Source organism: Sipha flava, unplaced genomic scaffold (assembly GCF_003268045.1).
Source record: "Sipha flava isolate LNK unplaced genomic scaffold, YSA_version1 598_pilon_pilon, whole genome shotgun sequence".
Taxonomy (NCBI): Eukaryota; Metazoa; Arthropoda; class Insecta; order Hemiptera; family Aphididae; genus Sipha; species Sipha flava.
In genome coordinates this window covers 199,942-222,572 of record NW_020273577.1, presented here as the reverse complement: position 1 = coordinate 222,572, position 22,631 = coordinate 199,942, and the positions used below count along the sequence as shown (strand labels likewise).

The following is a 22,631-nucleotide window of genomic DNA, read 5'->3' as shown; positions in this document are numbered from 1 at the left end:
TTTTCCTTTGCCACAATTCCAAATAACCAAAAGAGAATCGAAAGGATCGGTCATACGATTATATTCTTACGGCGCAGTCGTTGTTGTGATTTTTTATAATTGTTATTTATTTTTTCACGACAAATATTTCTATTATTTTATTTTATTTACAGAATTCGACGACTATGAAATACGCGACGTGAAAAAATTATCGCACGAAAGCGGTTGAGGGTAAATTTTTTCTAGTTCAATAAAAAAAGTTCAATGTTCAAAGGTCCAATAAATGTGTGTGTAAGATTACCAACGCCGATCAATCCAGTAAGCAATACAATATAAAAAGCTATATGAAAACTGGACATTTAATATAACACGTACAAATTGTAAATTACCGAATCAAAAGAAAATATGAAAAAAATATATATTTATATTACCAATTATATGGAATGATTCGACTAGAAATTTATTTATTTTATTTTTTTTATTTATTATAATTAAATGTTTCAGCATATTGCATGCTATTACAAGTTTGTAGATTACAGTTTAAAAGTTTAGATTACGGTTTATACAAATAGAATATGGAATGGGATTGTAGATAATTTTAATGAGGTTTGTTGATAAAAGATTTAATATTGGAAATAATGACTGCTATGGGAATATTGTTGTTAATTTGCTTAAAATTACAGTTATCAGAGAAATTAATGGATTAAATAATATTTTGAGTTCGTTCAAGATGTTTGACGTTGAATTTGAATTTGAATTTGTAGTACTGGATATTGGTTGGGCGGCTGTTACATTGGCATATGATGGACCGGACGGGGGAGCATGCGATGCATGACGACGTGAGGTGACTTGTCGTTTAGGAATTTCTGTCTTTTTTGGTTTGTTTGTTGATTTTGTCAGTTTTTTGTAAATTATACAACCTTTGTATGAAGCTGTGTGTGCACCAGAGCATAGTGCACATTTAGCCGGAAGGCTACTATCTTTGGTGCACATATCTGTTAAGTGATTTTCGCCGCATTTAACGCATCTAGGCTGCTGACTATAGTAGTTGCGCGTATGGCCGTAAGCTTGGCATGTGTAGCATTGAGGCGGGTTTTTTCGTTTGGTATGTGGTTTTTCAATCAATACTGCGGAGTGAAGAAGTTTTGTAATCTTGAAGATTTCTTTATTGTTTTCTTTAAGAGCCAGTTCTATATGGAATATTGGTAAAGGACGATGGTTCTTTTTGATATTAACCACGCGCGTGGCCGAGTGTCCAAGTTCAGCCAAGGCGTTTGTAATATCAGTTGTGATAGTGGAGTGATGCAGATTTCTGATTACTGCTTTGTATTGACGTTTGCAGTGCGGCCGAAAAGAGTGAAATTCGGCTTCGGTTTCTTTTAAGTAGTCAATTACTATGTTGTAGGTTATGCGATTGTTGGGGCGGATTATAATAAATGATGGTGTAGACTTAAATGAAATATCGTTAGTGCCTGTGAGTGATATTATTTTCTTACTGAATATTGAGAAGTTGGTGACGTTCTTAATGTAGATCGCCGGTATTCGGGTAGGCATAGGTGTGGTTTTAGTTTTATTTAGTTGCTCACAGATTACTATGTTATCGTTTGGTTTAAATACCTCATTTTCAATTTCGTCGTCCGAGACCTTGGCCAATGCCGCGTATCGATTTGGTGATGTATATTGTTTGATTTTCTTTTCTTATTGTGGTGATGGGCTAGAAGGCGAGGACAAATGCCGTTTTGATTTTTGGGTTTGTGGTGGTTGAGGCGGCGCCATGTTTGGTGGACTCGGAGTAATTACGGAGACCGATAACGGAGCGGACGTGCGCGCGAACGTGTGTTCATGTCGAACGTTATCGCCAGACTGTAGAAATTTATAAAACTATAAACTATTTCAACACATCGTTCGTGACGTTATAAAACTACGGAAAAATTACGTGATTTCCATGAAAGGATTTCAAAACCGTTGGAATAATCAAAATTGTTATACTGTGATTTGTGTGATATTCTTAAAACTCACCGGGGAAATATTTTTGCTTAGTTTTTCATCTGTAATCATTAGTGATTTTATTGAGTTATTCGAAAATTATTAACTATATTTCCCGAAACGCAATCACGTTACGTGTTATTCACAGGTTAGGAAAATATAAAAGATAAAATGGTACGTGTCACGGTACCAGTATAACATACCGACCGTCAACCATTTTTAATATTATGATACTGTGACGTTGATTTATAATAATTTAATAAAACACACCGAATTCACAATGGACCCGTTACAGAGAACAACATTATAATGGTAGATTCGGTTTTTTTTTTGCCTCTCTTTCCAAATCAATAAAATATTTCACCAGTGTTTGCGAACTCTTTTTGTTCATCGCCAACGTACTGTATTTTTTAATAATATTTTATCGTCACACATGAAACAACGGATATATTGCGTACGAATTCAAGATATCATCTAAGGCAGATATTATGTCATATCTCTGGGAGGGGAGGAGGGAGCTTGACATTTTTACCATAACCTTACTTATTCAATATTCAAGGTTTATACCTCTGCCAAATACTTACCTCTTTCTTAACTGTATTAGGCGCCGAATATTAGTTGAGCTGTCGTTAAGTTTTTGTGGGGCCTAGAGCGATTTAAAAGACGGGGCCTATACAGTGGTGAACCAGGGGTGGTTATGGGATTTTAACCTCTCTCCAATAAAATAGAATCACATTGGTTTAAATAAAATATTAGAGATTCATACATATTATTTAAACTGAGTGTTTAGAATACACATAATCAAAATTAAAAAATTCTACGTGATTTGTTGGGAAATGTATGGCTTCAATTATTAATGTATAATTTAATATTGTTTTTTTCATTGTATAAACTCTTGCAACTTAAGTTTTTTCAATAGGTACAACCGTAGAATGTACAACTGCACCAGTACTTTAGGTTGGAACAGTCTTTAGTGTAAATCATTACTTACTAATTATGAATTAAACGGTACTTCTTGCTTAGTCTTCAACCGAAAAGTGAAATAACAATATCAGTCTCTATACTCAAAATTAATATTTTATATTGTTATGGGAGAAATACCATGTTTACTGTTATTATTTACATCTGTGGTAATCGCGGCTAGTTCATGACGACGCCGTGCCGCACTGTCGCACTTACAGTCAACAATTATTATTCTTAATATAATATCTATTATCTTATTAAACTTAATTGATGTAATATTCATGTGCATTAACTTAATTTTTAACTTAATTGAACATGAATTGAATTAACTTAATTTAACTGAGCTAAAAAATATCATTAACTTGTCCAGCCTTGGTTATAAGTAATTTATCATTGTTAAGAAAAAAGAAAAACGTAAATTTTTGATAAAATTATTCATTCAAATAGATTATGGTTTGGCAATATTGGAAAATTAATGAAAAGTTAACAAGTATTTTGAAAGGAATTGAACATTTTGATGATGTGCTCAAGTCTCCAATGTCCTCATCCAATATCTGCCTATGATTGTCATTGTGGTTGATTAACTTTTGTAAGCGTACAAAGTTCTTCCATAAGTTAACTACAATTGTAAGCTAATCAGGTGCAGGTTGGATCGAAAAAAGTCACCGGGATTTAGATCTAGAGTGGCCACATCTGTATATTGTTTACGTAAAAAAGTATATTGAAAAAACTTTTTTCACTTTTTTCAGGTTTAAAATAACTTAAATAGTCGGACATATTACTTATATTTCTCTTTATTAACTAATTTATAATAATCAAATCGTATTTTTAAACTAAAACAATTTTTTTTTTTTTTTAAATATTCACTCGTTATGGCTAAATTATTAATATTGTCATAATTATTAATTGTAGTTCGTATTTTTTTTTCAGAAGACATAAGTATAAATACTTCAAGATTAGGTTGGCTTAGAGAATTTCTCAAACGCTTTAAAATATACTTAAGGGTAGAAAAACTTCTTTCACATGTTACTTATGAAGAAGAAACACTTAAAATAAACTTATAAGCTAAATAAAATGTATCATAAGCTCTTATGTAAAGATTATAAGTATGCAAAATATCAAATAGATAAATCAAACAATTCTTACAACTACGAATAATTTTTAAAGAACCTAGTTTGTCTATTGTCATCTTCTTCGATACCTGAATCGATATTACTTTCCTAAAACAAAAATAATTTACGAAAGTATAAATATTTATTTTTTAAGCCAATAAATCAATAATAGAGTTATTTAAAAATATTATAAGTACCTTTTATGAATATTCCTCATCCAGTGATAGAATAAGGTATCTCATTTACGTGCAAAGTGATTTTAGTTGGAAGCATAATTATAATGATGCCATGGAAAAGTGAAACTTTTTCAAGTAATTTGATAAATGCTTAAATGGTTTTGGGTTTAATTAATGAACTTTTTCGGATCTAGAAGGGTGTAAACATGCTAAATCAGCCATGATTTTTAATGAAACGTTGAAACGTTTGTCGAAATTAGAAACAAATGTGTCAAGCTTTACGTTATAAACTTCAACTTGGAAGTAATTATTGGATTATTGCGTAGTAATTGTTGTTCGATTTCTCGGTTCAATTGTTTTAATGTTCTTTGTATAGTCACTGTAAAACCTTAGCTATCATTGGCAATCTCAGCGCAATGTCCTATTTTTGAAAAGAAACTGACTATCGGTCTTAACTTTGTAAGTACTTTCTTATTTTTTTTTTTTCGCCAAATAAAATTTGATCAAAACAAGCTATTCTAATTCTTTTGGAGTGTTTTTCTGAATTTAATTAAAAAAAAAAAAAACTTAAATTAATTTTTATAATAATTTTTCTCATATATACAAATATAGCGTAAAACTAAAAAGTGCAAAGTATTCCGTTTGCATTTTAGATAGATGTATATTTTACGTATTTATAATATCAAAGTTTATGTAGATCTCAAGATTTACCATCTTACTCGAGTAAAATCCTAAAGTGTAATAACTGAATTCGGTGGATGTATATATTATAGTATGCTCTAATATATTTTACGATTTACCGAGGTCGATCAGTTAAAGTGCATTGTCCAGGACCAGTTGGATAAACTTACATTGTGCTAACTTTCAAATATTTTTCTGTAAAATATATACACTATACTATTATATGTTATTATTATTATGATGTATGTATTATATACATTATGTATGCATTGTGTACATGTAACGTCGTTCTTCATAGAAGTTCCATATCGCCTTTACAATTTTTACGGGAAATAAATAAACTCGGTTCTTCTGACAGGAGAATTATTTATTGGAAGATTTCCTATTCGTCGATTCGACTCACGACCAAAATATCATCTGCGTCGCATTCATGTGAAAATAAATATTTTTTTTATCATTTTAATAATATCCATTTTTTTGCTGACCTGGTTTTCATAATTTGATTTAAATGAAAAAAACATCCAGTTGGGTGTAAATCGATCGAATTAAATCGACGCATTTTTCAAGATATTAAAAAACGATCGTTCAATAGTACTGAAAACCTTGATTCGATCGACATTTTCCAAACCCAAATAGATTTTAATGCTATTTATTTTATCGTACAATATCATTCGTACAAATAAAAATCTATTTGCAACCTGTCAAATACGTTTTAAACTCACAGTTCTAAAATCAAGTATAATTTATTCATAGACTATTCTCTGACATTTTAATTTAGACAAATGCCATGAGCTTTCAACATGGTTATAAATTATTTCCGTGCAATTTTAGATTCACCGAACTGCAGCAGTTCAGTGAATCGTCTATTAGATATAAAGTATATTCTCAATGACTCATTGAAACAGACATTGATTGTTGTGGACATTTAACGGCGAAATACAAAACAACGTATAGAATTCTTTGTAGTACAGACAGAGAAAGAAAGTGGCAGGGAGAGAGGGAGTGAGAGAGAATGTAGTGAAGTAAATCACACTCGTGTTGGCATGTGATACGTGTATAATATTCGATTTACACGACGAGCGTGTGTTCACAATATTGATGTGTAAACTACCCTTGGACGGTTTTATTTTCCGAAAAAAAAAAATTAAATTAAATTGTTGCCCGCTTCTAGGATTTCAACGCGGTGGCACGTATATCGGGTCCAGTAACTAATTAAACCGCCGGCGGTATCATTAAATGTGATGCGGAAAAATCGCTGCCGGCTTACTTCGTGATTTATCAGCCGACACACGTGTTTCCGCAAACCGATTTAATAATACGAGTGTTAGGTATCAGCGGCCAGCTGTCGGGACGACGAAATCCCTTCGAGAAAAGACATTACACTCGTTCGTTTTTCAGACGTCCCCCCTCCCATCGACATGGCAATGCGGGACATTGTTTCGGTAAACAGACATCGAAACTTTGACGTTTAAGGAAGACGCGTAAAATATTCCGCACGTAAGTCGGAAACTTCTTTCCGTCTTCGACGCACGCATTGCGGCGCCCACGTCCTTTGATTGAAAACCGATATGAAACGCATTTTTATTGGACAGCCGACCAGAATATAGGGAATACAATACCGAAAAATACCGTAACTTTTGCACAACGTATGCGTATTGTAATCATCTGAGAACACAAGAGTAATATAAAAATGGGAATATAAGGGAGATATGTGTAAAGGTGATTGGTTGTATGTATTGTATGTATTGTATATTGTATTATGGGGTGATTCTCTTCTTCGTTGTTTATGGGAGGGCTGTCGGGGTTACAAAGGTTTGAGAGCTGATCAGCGGAATTGCATAGCCTGGCAAGCCAAATGAAATAGTACTTACTTGTATTATATTAGTTAATCAAACTAATAATAATAACTAATAATAGTTATATTAGTTATTATATTAATTATATTAGTTATTCAAATGTTGACGAGCTGTGTGCTTAAAACTATCGCAGGAGTGTAATGATTTTGAAATGAGACAAATGCAGGGTACGATTTTCTGAAGCTGGACACTCTTCAACTTTCGCACAGAAAACTCAAATCGAAAATTAATTTCAAAGTTAAATAGTCGCACGTAATACCCATTCGTTATGACTCAGAGACTCTTTCATTAATCTTACGATCGGTGCGCATGCATTGACGACCTAAGATCAAGAACCGGAGAAGAGGGCTGTGTGTCTCTGTTACACAGGGTCTTATGGTGGGATGCACCTTGGACCGTTCTTTTGAAGATTTAACCTACTTACGATGTCAATGGTTTATTGTTGGCTCGGGTCTTTATTGTTCGATTTGTGTTGTCCGTGCGGGTATCGGAGGGACCGTTATTTATTTTTTAAAATTGTTTAAGATCATATGGTACATATGATTATAAAATATTTGTGCAGTATTTTACAATCGGATGATGCACATCATTACAATGTTCTTGTAAACAACGATTTGGCGGATGCCGCGTTCGGCAAGCGACAACGATAATGATAGGTATTCGATGTTCCGCGGAAACGAACGTTAAGTTCGACGTTTCAAAATTCCCGATTCCGAGGGGATGAAACTCATATTTTTCATTGTTTATCAGAAATCTTATTATTTTCGTATACGCGCAACACTCGGGGAGGTATGCGTGGCAATTACTGTGCAAATCTGGTTAGTTTCGAAACACTGCACTGGTCGCTTATGCACATCGTTTGCTGTTAACGTCAAAATCAACTTACCCAACGCGCACGTACAATCGAATTACCGACGAGTTCCCTAACCTGATTTACCGGTGGTGTAATGTATAATTGGCCGTTGCAACGGTAACGAACGGTTTAATTTGTTTAACTCATTATATTGCTGTAGTACGTACGTACTTACGCGACGATGAACATTTTTCGACTTTGAATCGGTTTGTACGCTGTGGATATGCGTATAAATAATAATCTGAGTAATGTATGTTGATATTTTTTTTTCGTACCTACATAAGATAAAATAAAATCTGCGAAAAAATGTACGAGCAATTATGATAAGTATAATATTAGTTACCGTAATTGCTCGTACAATATAATGTTAAGTATAATATTAGCTATCCGGGACTAAGCTTTAAATCACATTCATTGGGGTGTATTTTTCCCATCGTAGAAATCGATAAAATTATTATATAATACGTCCTCTAACATATCAAAGTCTGGAAGATAATTTAGTTTTGTAGTATTACTTTTTTGAATGTAAACAAGACGTACATATTAGTTTTTTTTTTTTTTTTTATATTTTAAAATCATTTAAAAATTTCTGTATACGAGTAGTTTCAAGGTGTAAAAATTAATTTAAAACTTTTGTTATTATTCGTGTTTTTAAAATGCTTCACGTGGTAAAACAATTTTTTTTTTTACGTTGTCAGCAAATATTTGTTCCATCGGAATAAAATTGATAAAAAAAAAATCCATTACAAGGTGCTGAAACTGTTCTGGTACATTTTGTATATCTGTTTATATCTGGTCAAATTGAACATAAAATAACTGTTTACATATATCATATTTGATCGGCTTTTGGCCGAATAGAAAAGCATTTTTTTTCGACTGTCTGATGATAAATTGTAACATGCACGCACTAAGTCATTTTATGATTTACATTTTTGTTTTCTCTCGCGGGGGGCCGTCTTTTTTACCAATACATTTCACGAAATGCATAAAAAAATTCGTTTTAACATAAAAGTTTTTATTTGAGAAACTGTTGAGCACGTCGTCAATAAATTACACGAACTTGTAGAAAGTTTCGTTCCTGAAGAAAAAGTATAATCATAAATTTATTAAAAGAGTTAGCCATTCTTGATCGGAGTTAAGTCTTTAAAATGCTTAAGGTTTAAAATCTAATCTTAGCTAAGACAGTTTACTAGTACTAGGAGCTATGCTCACGTTTCCAAAACTTTTTAGACCGTATGTGAAAGCCTATTGTATAGCATTTTGACTAGGTTCATAGCTTATTCTAACATTTTAATTCGAAAAGCATCGAAAACCTGGAATAAGGATATAAGCTCAGTGCTTTGATCCTCTAAATCACGTTTGATCAAATATTGAAGTAAACAAGTCGACCACAGTTAAATAAACCCTTGAGTAACAAACAGTTTTGGGCAAATTACCGGTTTGTTTTGAATTTATTAATTTATAAATGTTTTATACGTTTCTTGTCGACGATTCAACCGAAAATTTTGATCTGATTTTATATTAGAATAATCATAACTTATTAAAGTTCAAATATTTCTTTTACGATAAATAACTTCTGAGCGTATCACCTTCAACGTTCGTATTTGTTCTTTTGGTTGAAAAGAGCGATTACCGTAGATCAATCATTACTGTCGTGAAATAACGTCGGGTTGCGGTACGTCAGAGCCGCGTTTAACGAGTGTCAAATGGGGGTAGGGGATATTGTCCCGGGGCAGCGAATTTTATGGTGTTCGATGGGGCGGTACATTTTTGAGGATTAACATGAAATATAAAATATATGATTATAATTTTTTTTTTTTTTTTTACGACCGTATAACTGTAATACATATTATTTCGTTCATGAACACCGAGGGAAAGGCCGCAGTCTACCGCTGCATGTCGCAAGGCGATAAGAATTAAGAACTTGTTACACTATTATATCGTTTTCTTTCCTCGGAAATAGTCGGCTACAAGTATATCGTTGTATTTTATCTCAGAAATCGGCACATCGCACACCGTTTGATGTGTAAACATCTTTTGGGTTTGACGTTTTTTTTTTTTTTTTCGACCGTTAAAATATTATTTTTCTTAAGGGCGCATATTTTAATTTGCCCCGGGGCGGTTATCAGACCTAGCGCAACACTCGAACGTTCACTTTCTACGGCTTCTCGACGGACGGGATGCGCCGATAAACGCGCCCGGCGAAACGGCGAACGGACGCGCGCCGGCCACGTGGGAAAACGGTAACGTAAGTCGCAGGTCTCGCGCGCACTTACCACCGTCGTCAGTATGACCAGGCAGAACAACACGATCAACAGGTAGTCGGTGAGATGTACGTTTTTGAACAGTTCATCGTTACGGCCACCGTCGGTCGCGTTCCCGACCAGTTTTCCCGTGTCGTTTTCGGCCAGCGAAAAGTTCATTGTCCGCCCCTGGAACACAGAAAAATTCACATCGTTTTATTTCACTGTCATTGTACCATTGTTATCGCCCGTGCAAGCGCACGCGGTTAAAAGTCGACCGTCGTATCAATCGTCTCTTGGACGACGGCTGATGTGCAGAGGTGCCTACTAGTTTTTTCGGAACGAACTGCTACTGCTCGTGGACCGTGGCCTCGCGGGGAACGCAAGATGGAATACTCCTCCTTCCCAGGACACATAAGTTCCCCCCTCAACAATTATTAAGCATACACATGTACGGTTGTTTCGGTTTTGATAAAACATCAAGGGGGGGCTGTTTTAAATCTGTTGCCCCCCACCATAGTTACATACACACAATGAAGAATAGTCACACACCACTGTGACGTATATCAAATAAACAATATAACTGGTTTATGGTTCTGTTATAAATTACATGACTTTCAATTTTTATTTCATAATCTAAATGGTTCTGTTTTATTGGAACATAAAATATAGAAAAAAAATTCCAAACATTTGACTGCAATCTAAAACAATCCGATCAAACCTGACTATCTTAAATTTATAAGTTCTAGTTGTAGGTCTATATGTTTTGATAACGTATATTTGTCTACTGTTATCAATTCAATGTTTCATGTTGATTCACAAAAAAAAAAAAAAATGTTTGAACATGTATAGTGGAAATAATGCGATGTACAAAACATAACAATTGATATAAAAAAAATCTATGGGGATCGAGCACGCCCTTCGACCCTCTAGAAACCACCACGATGTAGTGGTGTGCTACGCACTATATTTTATTTTACCAATGATCTGCCCTCCCATAAAAAAAAAAAAAAATTGGTTCGCGCTACCTGACCATTTGGTTTGGCTACGGGCCCGGTGTGACGTTGATTTGCATACAACTTTTTGTGTGGTACGTACGTACACATACGACCGGGCACTGCGATCTATAGGCGTTATTAAGGGGTATCGAGGGGTATCTTTGCTACATCAGAAATTTTTATGGGGTAGAAAGGGTATCTTTTTGATACCACAAAAAAAGTTATAGATTTTAAAAATATATTTGAAGTTTATTATTCAAGTGTGTACGAACATAGACTATCTATTAATTATATTTTGTTATAAGTCCAATACGGAAAATAAGACAGTGTATACACTATACGTTATACTGAGATTTATGAAGAAGAGTTAGCCAGTTAAGCAAGTAAGCTAGTTATCATGTTAAACCTTTAAAAATGTATATTATAACATTCTAAAAATAAACTTTGCAACCCCAGTTTTTGGACTTAAATGACGCCCATGCTACGATCCATGCGACCCCTTTGATCGGCGAATTCCGAACGAAATGTATTTATTATTTATTTTGTTCTCGTACGGAAAAGTACTTCAATATTTTTTTGTTTCTTTTAACAACGATTCCATAATTTAAAAACAATGAAAGATGTATGTTTGAATTTTGCTTTTGTTCGTTCGTACTCGCGTATCAGTAGAATATTGATTATTTATCCCCCCCCCCCCCCCCCCATGAGAAATCGTCGATGACGATTACGGTTTATTAGAGTTTATCAAAATTTCTATAGGTACGGGTTCACTGCACGCATTTATGTCTCGGGAAACTAAAAAAATAAATTACTCATTACGAGGACGAGAAGTAGTGAACTCCCGTATTATTATTATTGTTATTATTATTATTATTATTACACAGATTATACGACAGCATTATCCGTTCGAAATACATTGGATAAGTCGACATTTATCACTTATCCGATCGTTTACTACCGCTAAGAGTGTCGGCGGTTATCGCGCGTTTTGGTGAGCGTATAATATAATATTTATTTTTATTTCACACTATCTCATTATACGTTCATTGTGAACCTAAAAAGTTTAGCGGTTCTCGGTGTAGAAAACATTTAAATGAAAAGGCTGAAAAGTTAAATAATGATTTTAATCGGACCCAAAACTTAAATTAATTTTTTTAAACTAAAATTATAAAATGAGCTATCGCAAGGTTCCATTTTTATGAATAATTTCCGTTGAAATTAATTACATTTACGTTTAATTAATTAATAATATATTACTATGTTTTTCTTGTATTAATTTTTAGTTCATAAAAATACAGAGAAAATATTACGTATGGAATAAAATTTTTTTATAAAACTTTACCTAAATTAATAGATTGTGTAAATATTGTCGCGTAAGGGTATATTGATAGACAGAAGTGATTTTTCAGGATAGGGTGGAACATTTTTATTTGACATTGGAGTGGACGGTTGTTTTTACATATGTCCCTGCATACCCGTGACTTAAGCAGCACCACGTCACAAGTCCGTGTTATCGTCCAGTCGGATGTTCGTATAACTTTTTTTTTAATATTTCGTTAGTGTCCGAGCACCTAGGTTACATGGCGAAAAGCCGGTCGGACGATGATATCAAAGGTATCCGTCGGGGACGGACGAGAAACGGTTTCGTGGCGATAAAGACGATAGTTGAATCACGCTCAGGGATTTTACGAGTCCAACTCGACAAGCAACCATGTCACTGTTCCACCGGAAGAGTACCTTCAACCGATAGGACCGCGGACCGAAAATTCAGTCCGCCGTCTTCGACCAGTGCCAAAGTTATCTTATCGTCAGACCGACTGACTAATATATTTTTTTGAACCTCTACCTCCAGTCCCCCCCACACAGAGCGATTTTACTGGGTTTTTATTTTTACTTAGGGTGAATACCATCAATCTTCTTAGTTTATTTTAGTTTAATGGTTTTTGGTTTGACTTATTATTTCGAGGAAAATATAAGATCACTATTCAAATGATTTCATGAACGCAATAATATTGAACTCGTCATTCTCCGAAATAACTGTTTGATTTAATTCTTATTCCATGAATAAATTCATAAAATGAAAGATAAATAAATAAACGTGTTACTGTTTGTGTCGAAAAATAACATATTTTAATACATCTCTAATTATTTTATGGTACATATTATAATTTATTTTAACGTACTTATAGCGAAATTATGTTTTTGATTTCAAGGCGATGTTAACGAAACAAAATAGATTAAATAAAACATCATATTTTTGGTCTGGTATGTATTGAATAGTATTTACCTCGTCCACAAGCGTGAATTCACCTTATCAACTATCGAATAGATTTTATCGAGTTTACTCTTTATTTGCAGAGACTGTATTTTAAAAACAACCACATAACAAATATTTAAAAACCATTGACTGTATAGGTCAAAGTCTAAGTAATTAATTATTTCTATTTTTCTAAATACTATTAATATTGCACGCTTGAAGGAATCCGTAGTCCATGGAACAATTGTGCAAAATTTATTTGGATCTGTTTCGTACATTATTTATTCGTGTGATGATTTTTCGTACATTTAAGAGATTTTCATGTGAACAATACTTATTTCAGAGGCGAAACTGCGATAGTTGAGACCCGTGTGTACAATTTTTTTGGAGGACTTAATATGTATGCAATCGAACTTTCTAAACAGTAAGCTGTTTATTTTTACACAATACAAAAATAAATAAATATTAATAAAAATTAATGATTTATTGAATTCTTATTACAATAACAATTATAATGATTTTATGTTTACAATGGATATTATTATTTTCCGCTACGGTCTTGAGCGAACGTCTTCGCCAACAACGATAAATTATATTTTTTTAGCATGCTCATTTTCAATCGAAATTATGATGACACTACTAAGCCGCATTTGGGACATGGTGCTTGTTGAACATTTTTAATTAATTTTAGTTCTGAGAATGCCCGTTCGGCACTCGCCACAGTAGCCGGTCTTGTAAGAAACAAATAAAATGCTCTTAACAAGTCAGGGACATAACATTGTTATCGTATAATGTACTTTTCACATTTATTAATCTATCAATGTACTTATCAGTCTAAATACTATCGCCTTGATATTGTATACAATCCGTATGCATATTCACTAGCCACTGATCAGTATATGTAGTATTATTTCAGTAACCCATGATTTTATTTTATTTAACTGAAATTTTTTTAAACAATAAAAAAATTTACCGCAGGACCCCTTTAACGACGAGGTCATTGGAATATCCCATTTTCGATCGTATTTAGTTCCGCCTCTTGTTAATTTGTTATTGATCACTAATGGATCGAGTTCATTGTACATCACGTACTGCCGATCCACAGATAACAAACTGAAGAAGAAGTTGCCTTTACCCTGTACAGCCGCTACGGGTTTTCATTTTTATTCAGTTGTTATCGTTCTGTTCTTTATGATTTCAGTCGCCCCTGTAAACTTTTGCCTTTTGTCATCTGTGGCGTAAACTATGAAGTGAATATACGATGTATAATCGTGGTTAAAATTAAATTGAAAGCTAGTGTTTTTGGTAAAGTATTGTATTCGGTTTAAAAATGAAAAATAAAAAATCCAAATGACTAAACCATTAATTTGATATTCAAATATATATTCGGAGAACACCAAAAATAATAATACACTTTTTGATGTAATAGGAACTTTTAAACTAACTTTTTAACTTTCATTATAAATAAATGTATAATGTACAAGTTTCAAGAGATTAAGATTGAGATCAGATTGGCATAGTGACGTGAACCATGAGTATAATAGAAAGGAGTGGAAGAGTTCGGTACTGACATTTAAGTGCTTAAATAGTTTTTAATTTTAATCTATAATGCTCAAAAAGGAAAAAAATAATAATTATAATAACAATCGTCAAATAAAATGTAAACGATAAAAATTATTATTTATTACTTGATCATCTGTAATAACACTTTTTTAATATATAAATAATCAAACATTTTATAAATATCAATAAATAGATAAATAAATAAATACTTTACACGAATCTAAAATATAGTCAGATTTTCAATTATATTAACTTTGTATACACCTGACGATGCATTTTTAATTCGTCACTGATTGTACTTTAAAAATATAACTCCATGGTAAGTATTTATTTATATGAGTATTAACCATCAAGGACATTTTTAATTTTAATTTTTTTTATTTTTTTTTATATTATTTTAACATTTTTTGGTTTTTTATTTCTTTATTTAACAGCAAAATTTGACAATCCGTCAATGCTATTGAAATAAGGAAATGCATTGTATTTAACAATAACATCAAATAGGTACGTCCAATAATGATACATTTTTAACTATCCTTCCCTTCTATCCAGCCAATAATTCCTTTTTTATTTTTATCTTCCTGTGTTATATCACTCACGACTCTAATCTTCTTCCAATCATCATTCCATTATCAATTTGATAAATCCTCCAGACTTCTTGTTTAATTTAAATATTTTGCATAATAGTTAATCTGTTTAAATTGTCAAACGTATATTTTATTTTATTGCATTGCTGTAATGTTTAAAAATAAAAGAAAAAAAAAATAATAATAATAAAAATGTTATATCTGCTAGTAGTTATTTGTTAGATTTTTTTCATTCTGTACATTTAAATCTCTTATAAAATGCAAGTGCAATTTCATTTTGTTAATTTTAATGATAAAATATGGAATCTAACTTAATTAGAAAAAGAATGGTAAGCAAATCTGCATTACCCAATATCAATGTAACTTTTTTTGCTTTAGTTAGTTAATTAGTTTTTTGTTGCTTTTATCGTTCACCGATTGTTTTCCTAAATGTTAAAACCTTAATATTTGTTAATTTATTGGAAAGTAACTTTTGACATTTCTTCACTGATATTCTTTCCAAATGTTTCGTAAATATTTTATCTTTGCACTCTCCATAACCAGGAAGCCTTTTACATCCTTTACCATCCCCACTTTGACTGCCTTTTCCTTTCTCTATCTAGGCTATCCTTTTTCACTTGTATTTGGTTCCTTGGTTGTGAAACAATCGATACCAGTTTTATCTTCAATCGTCGATCATCTCCTGTCATATCCTCTATCCTTAGCCGAACTATATGCGGAAACCAGAAATTGTTTAGTTCTAGCTTCATAAAATAAGCAGTCGTTTGTAATGCTGTCCTACCACAAACTATGCATTAACTATCAAATACCTAATAATATGTCATGCTGTAATAAAGGCACTTCAAAACAAATAAAACAACCATCGGTGGTGAATCATTGTTTTTACTCCTACGGTTTTTAGTTTTCATTATCTAAATACCATTCATTTATTGCAGTATTAATATTATTTACGGTAAAACTCCGCCATTTCGTTTTGAATTGTTCATATTTGTATTGTTTATTTTAGTCGTATTCATCACGTACGTGCATACACATTTAAACTTGCACATAATATATTTCGCCAGCTTTGTCTGGAAGCCCCGACTTCTTTTGGTCGAGTGTTTGAGCGATATACACTACTACTCATCTCCTATATATCAGCGTGAAGAAACAACTGTTAACGGTGTCTGTGGTTAAGTTTACTGCGTGCGTAGAATTTAAGCTTCCGGGTACGTAAAAGAGCTTTTAGATTGTTCTCGGGCAAACATTCATTATAATATTATTTATACAGCCAGTTGATGATACGTGCCAGTGGTGATAAAAACTCTACAAGAGTTATATAATTATCTAATGATAACATAACTATAATAAATAATCGAAAATTTAATTATAAATGGAATAAGAAATTCATCAAATCACGCAAAAAAAAAAAAAAAAAAAGAAGGGATTTCACGGACAGCATATTTTGCCTTTTATTTCGACTAAGTGAAACATATATTCACGAATTTTTAATATGAAATTCTCCTTGCAAACATACACTATAATATTATGCTGTCCGTCAAATTATGAATATTGTATACGTAAGTAGACAGTAAATATTATATCCATGCGATAAATGCATTTATAATCGTCTTAGTCAAAAACGAAATAAAATAATACCAGTTTCTGTGTTTTTTTTTTTTTTTTTTTTTTAATATTGTTCAGATGAAAGTAATTTATTCGTCATACATATTTAAACCATACAAACGTGAAGTTGTGGAAACAAAAATATTGTAGACATAATAGTGAAGGAATGATATTGATCATCAAAATTGTTAATGTTTACAATATTAAGAATTGTTTAATTGTTGAGTCCAATAAAATTACGATAAGTAAGTGAATGTTATTCAATTCCTTTATAAAACTAAAAATTAAATCACATTTGTGTAAAACAATTTGAATGAAGGGGAGTCTTGTGGGGTGTCTCAATCCCCCAACTAAAACATCAGTCGACAGTCGAACTTGTCTCATTATAGCCTAGAAGGACCTAATTTAACTTACGGAAAACAAATATTACATATTTCGTAATACAGTGTATAAACAAGTAAAATTTATATAACTTCTTATTATATATATGTATATAATTAAATTGTCAATTTTAAGAACGTGCGAGACTGAAACATGTAAACATGTTAAAAAGTAAAAATACGACTACATATAGTTAATTATACTACTTGCATTGAGTAAAATAATTGTAGTCGGCATTTTTCATATTATTCATCCCCCCCTCCTTGATTTTCATCTTCGGAACGGCCCTGACGAATATGATAAGAAATACACGATTTGTAAGATAGTTCATCATACGCATAATTTAAGTAAAAAAGTGTACTAATAATAATTAAAGTTACGGATAGCCATCTTACAGAATACAATATATAAACCCGGTTTTACTTTCTTTTTTTTCGCAAACAGTAACTTTTTACAATTATTAAATGAAAGCATTTAATGACCGTTATGGATGTGAAAATGTAATAACGTTGGAATTTTTAATAAAAAAATTTAATACACTGGAACGCCACTAGACGACCGACGAAATAACATTTTATATTAATTTAATGCGGGAGACAATTATTATACGATTTTCATTGGTGAATGTCTCACGTTAAATGAATCACTCCGAGCAGCTCTCGTCGCTGATATAATCATCTCGTTGTACGACATAATATTGTAAAATAATGTTGTTATAATCGAGATTATAGTTATGTAAAACGGTAATATATACCGTAAGGGGAAACAGGTTAACCGTGTGATGATAATGCGATACAAGATTAGACCACACGCAGACGTGTGTATTCCTATCCACCACTAACCCCGTTAAAACGTACGGAAGACTGCAGCAATAACGGTGTTTTATGAACGCAACCATATTTGAATGGATTCCCATTTACGTCCGGTGATGAAAAAACGTAGCGGTGCACTGTAATATATTAAGATTCCGTTAAAATTATCGTAAACAGGTGGCAACCAGTGATGGGATTAGATATATGCAGGGCCGTATTTAAGATTTCTCCGCCCAGGGGCAACAAAATTTTACCGTCCCTCTTCCCCGAAGTGTAAAACCGGAAATAAGTGTGTTCAACCATTCATTAATAAACCGCTCGCAATTCATTTTTCCCATTTCATTACAGAATTACACAATATTTGTAATTAATATCATATACAAAATAATAACTCAGTTATAATTACACAAATAAAGTTATGGAAAATTGTTTTTTATAAGACTGATGGCAGCACCCTTAAATAATTTAGTACCTTTTGGTCAGAATGTCCCATCTCCGTAGTACAATTTTTTTTTATAACTCTAGAGAACATAATACATCCTGTCGACAATTTGTTCGCGGCTTCGAACGGTTTCGACTTTTGATCTAGAAACGACGATAGTATTCACGTTCAAAGCTCCAGTCCCGGAGACGATGATCTTTTCGCAAACTCTGATAACAACTGCGCGCATTTAAAAAACTATTTATATTTTTACAATACGTACACGATACGTCAACGATAACTTCCACCGGACAACACTATTACGATGTTCGTGCTTCGGTTTGAAACAATCGTTAAGCAGCGTTCGAATCGTTTGCGATCCATAAACAGTAGTAAAGCACATCGTTCGAGCACGTACCACGTGCTACGATAAACACACCTGCAGCCGATATTTAAACAACGGATTTTCGGTGTTAGATGTTTACAGTGGGCGAAGGGCTAAAGAAAGAGAGAGGAGAGAGAGAGAGAGAGAGAGAGAGATAGAAAGGGTTAGGTGGTTTTTGGCTTCTCCTGAATTGCATACGTGTATAATATATAAATTATTGCACGTCAAAGCTTTACCACGTTACCGGGAACAAAAATAATATACAACACTCGGCAGTACGGATAAATCAAAGATGTCGCACATAATAGTATAAATTATACGGTATAATTACGAGCCGTTGTCTCCGAAACGATCGTTTCTTATCGTCGTCGTATAATTAGCAGCGCGCGCAGTCACCGTCGTCATCGATATTTCTGTCGGTGCTAGTTTATAATCCAGTGTCTCCTTAGCAGCGTAATGTATCCGGAAACGAAATATTATTACAGAACCGATGGTTTTTGGTTAAAGGTTCATCGATGAACTAAAGAAAAAATTACTTTGTCCCTCACCTGAAGTGCAAAACTCAGCGTTATCGACATATTTTGATTCCGTTTTCATAATTTCGCTTACATTTTTGTGGAGTTTTTAAAAACGATTACAACGGTTTTTCTTTTTCAGTTTGAATATCCGAATTGCAAAATAACTGTAAAATTACAACCGCCTCCGAAATATTCTTATGCGTTCAAATGTAATTAGGATGGTCATAAGAATGTTCAACTTAATGAGACCCACAACTTACTATTTACCGTTTACCACACTAGTGGGTAACAGAAAGTTGAAGTACAATGTTCATCATACATAAAATATTACAGTGGTAACAGAATGTGATAACGAAACATCAATTTTTTATAGCTTAACAAAAACCAATTTCAACTAGTACCCGTTCGCATTTGATAATATTACACGATAGAAGAGTTGCTAACAACAAAGTGTTTTAATCAAAATGTTTGAAACAGTTTTAAACAATTTATTTGAAACATCATCAACATTTTTTACAACGTTTAAAACTTTTGCTAGATATTATTTTTTTTTATTTAACTATTTTAAACAATTTTTTTAGTAATTTATAGTTTATGTTACAATAATGGAATATAAATTACGCATTTAGGAACTTAGGACTGAGGATATGATAAATATTAAACTATTTAAAAAAAATCAAGTTACAAGATGGTAGGGGAAGTAATATGGGAATGCATCCTCGGGCGCAAATTCTTTTGTAATAATAGTTTGTAGAGCGATCTCAATACCTGATAAAGTGATAAAGGCGAGAGTTTTGGACCGTGTAGCCACGGCGCTAAGTAGGTATACCGCAAGATGTATTGATACACTTTGGTATTACAGTATTTACCACAGTTTAGTTTCATCTAATCTGTGATACCACCACACTATGGAAAGAATATTAGATAATAGACGTAATGCTATCGGCAAACGTTCGTTATACAATATTATTGACATCGGACATCGGTAATTATACATGTTAATCGCAGGTTGGTAATTACTTGTTTTTAAACTTTTTGTAAAACAGCTTTAAACGCGTTTAAGACTATTAAACAATAAAATGCCATTTTAAAAAGAAATAAGCAAAAAAAAAAAAAAGGTTTTGTTTGTTTTTTAGAAAAAAAAAACATAAAACACAACAATTCAAGTACTCGGCTCTACCCCGATCGGTGTGGGACGTAGTTTCGAAGATCGTAAAGTTGATCGGAGGACAGTCGTTCGTCTCTGTGCTCACGATTTTTAGGCGAGCAATAAGTTACCGGCTCTAGACACGTCTTTTTCCCACCGCGATCCCTTCGAATTATTGATAAATACATTTTGACGATTTCGACCGCATACAATACCGCGGCCATGTTCGTGGTAACAACCGTCGGACGGAAGGCGAACGGTCCGGCGGACTTGCGAACGAACGACTCGAGTACGTTCGTACCAGCGACGTATTTAGGGGGGGGGGGGAGAGTGGGTACCATCGTCCCGGGTTGCACATTTTTTTGGAATCAAAGGGTGGCAAAATTTGTTTGTAATCATCATCTATTTTCATTCGTCAGTCGAGACATTTTAATATTTAAGATTTTGCTCGGTTACTGACCACATGGCGATTTTTATTTTCATGATAATATTATCAAAAGTAGATGGCGTAAAATTCGTAGACAATTAAATTTTACCATTCTCGAAAATCGTATACGTATTCGTGTGGGGATGGCAATAAAACTGTACCTGGTGCGTCAAAACTCTAAATACGTCTCGGTTCGTACCGAGTTTTCGTGGATAGAAAATCGCCCTTAATGCCGCGTGGATAGATAAATAAAAAGGTTTTTCTCTATTTACGGATCCCCGGTCCGACAACCAGCGGGAACGCGTACGGCCACGTGTTCGTATAACCTTCGGTGAGGATCGATCATCAAGTAAAACGTGATATGTCAAACGAAAGCAACGGACCGAAATCCGTCTAAAAATAAAAAAAAAACAAATAATAACGACGCGTGTCGAGTAAACTGACGGTAGTAAACTTCTCGGACGGTTCTTCTCCGTTTCGGATCGCCGAACCGTTTGCGCGCGCGCGCGCCAGTCTCGCGTCGTACGACGTTCCGCGTCGACGGTCGCGCACGTGTTCCGGTGTGTGTTTTCGGAATCGAAACGTTTTTGCGCGAACGCCAACCGACCGCGCGTACGAATATAAAGTTAGTAAAAAAAAAAAAAAGTCGCAAAGGTTGTGCGGTATCGGATGCGAATATTTGCACCGGAAACGTATTCAAACGCTCCGCGGCGACGGTGTAGCAAAGCGAATTCGGTTACGAGGTACACGTTCGGTCGCGTTTATCGGCGAAAAACTCTCGACGAATACGTCGTGTCATCGCGGAGTAAGTTATACGTGCACAAAAACGCACACGTTTTTGTAATATACGTGTGCAGAACGCGAGAAATGATCGAATGTTCGGATTTACACTTCAAAAGAAATCATCTTTGATGCACATATGTGTACGTCGTGTTTTACGCGTCGGTGCTGCCCGACCATCACGCACGCAAGCGAGTCGTCCGCTACGGATGGATGATTTTTCAATCAAAGTCAAAAAGAAGTTCAAGACGAAACAGTCGCTCGCACGGCGTTATATGTATTTCACGGTTACACATTATTCCGTTTATTTGTCCCCGGATACGGTAAATTATGAGTAACGCGAAACGGGATCGATGATGTTCGAAATCGGTGACGGAATCGTATCAACACGTTTGTGCAGTTCACTTGCGTGCAGTGCCCTACCAACAGCCAATAACGCCGTAGAGCAAAAACGTTTGACAACATAATTATATTGAATAATAACGTTTTCGTAATTGTACAGATATAATATTCCAACATTTAAAAATTATGCATAAATCTCTCTTAGAAGACATTTCTCCTCGCTGTAAGTTATGCAAAATTTTCAACCAAATTATGTTCAGTGTTTCTGAGTAGGTATTGTGTGCAGACAATTTTTTTTTTTAAATATATTAATTTATAAGATTATATTACAGATAAGAATTCGAGAAACAAAACAAACTGTCAGTACTAGATAATAAAGTTCATGTTATTTTTGATTTACATTTCTTTTTTTTTTTTTATTTATATTTTTTGGGTATATTTTAAGGTCTTTTTGGTCATGTACATGTTTCAGTACTTTTTTACTGTATGAAATCCGAATCCTGGTAATTATGACTCACAGATAATATTCGGCATACTATAAAGTCAATGATACTTAAGT

At 33.5% G+C, this 22,631-nt stretch overlaps 1 protein-coding gene across 6 annotated transcripts in view; it reads right to left on the bottom strand.

The window, feature by feature from the left end:
• The window catches only part of LOC112691315 (tyramine receptor 1-like), a 270,999-nt gene that overhangs the window by 77,372 nt on the left and 170,996 nt on the right, over positions 1-22,631 (bottom strand). For all 6 annotated transcript variants that reach the window (XM_025565489.1, XM_025565485.1, XM_025565483.1 and 3 more), the window contains one exon: positions 9,883-10,038. In XM_025565489.1, coding sequence (XP_025421274.1) covers positions 9,883-10,029 — 147 coding nt within the window. In that variant the 5' untranslated portion in view covers positions 10,030-10,038. The remainder of the gene's footprint in view (positions 1-9,882; positions 10,039-22,631) is intronic.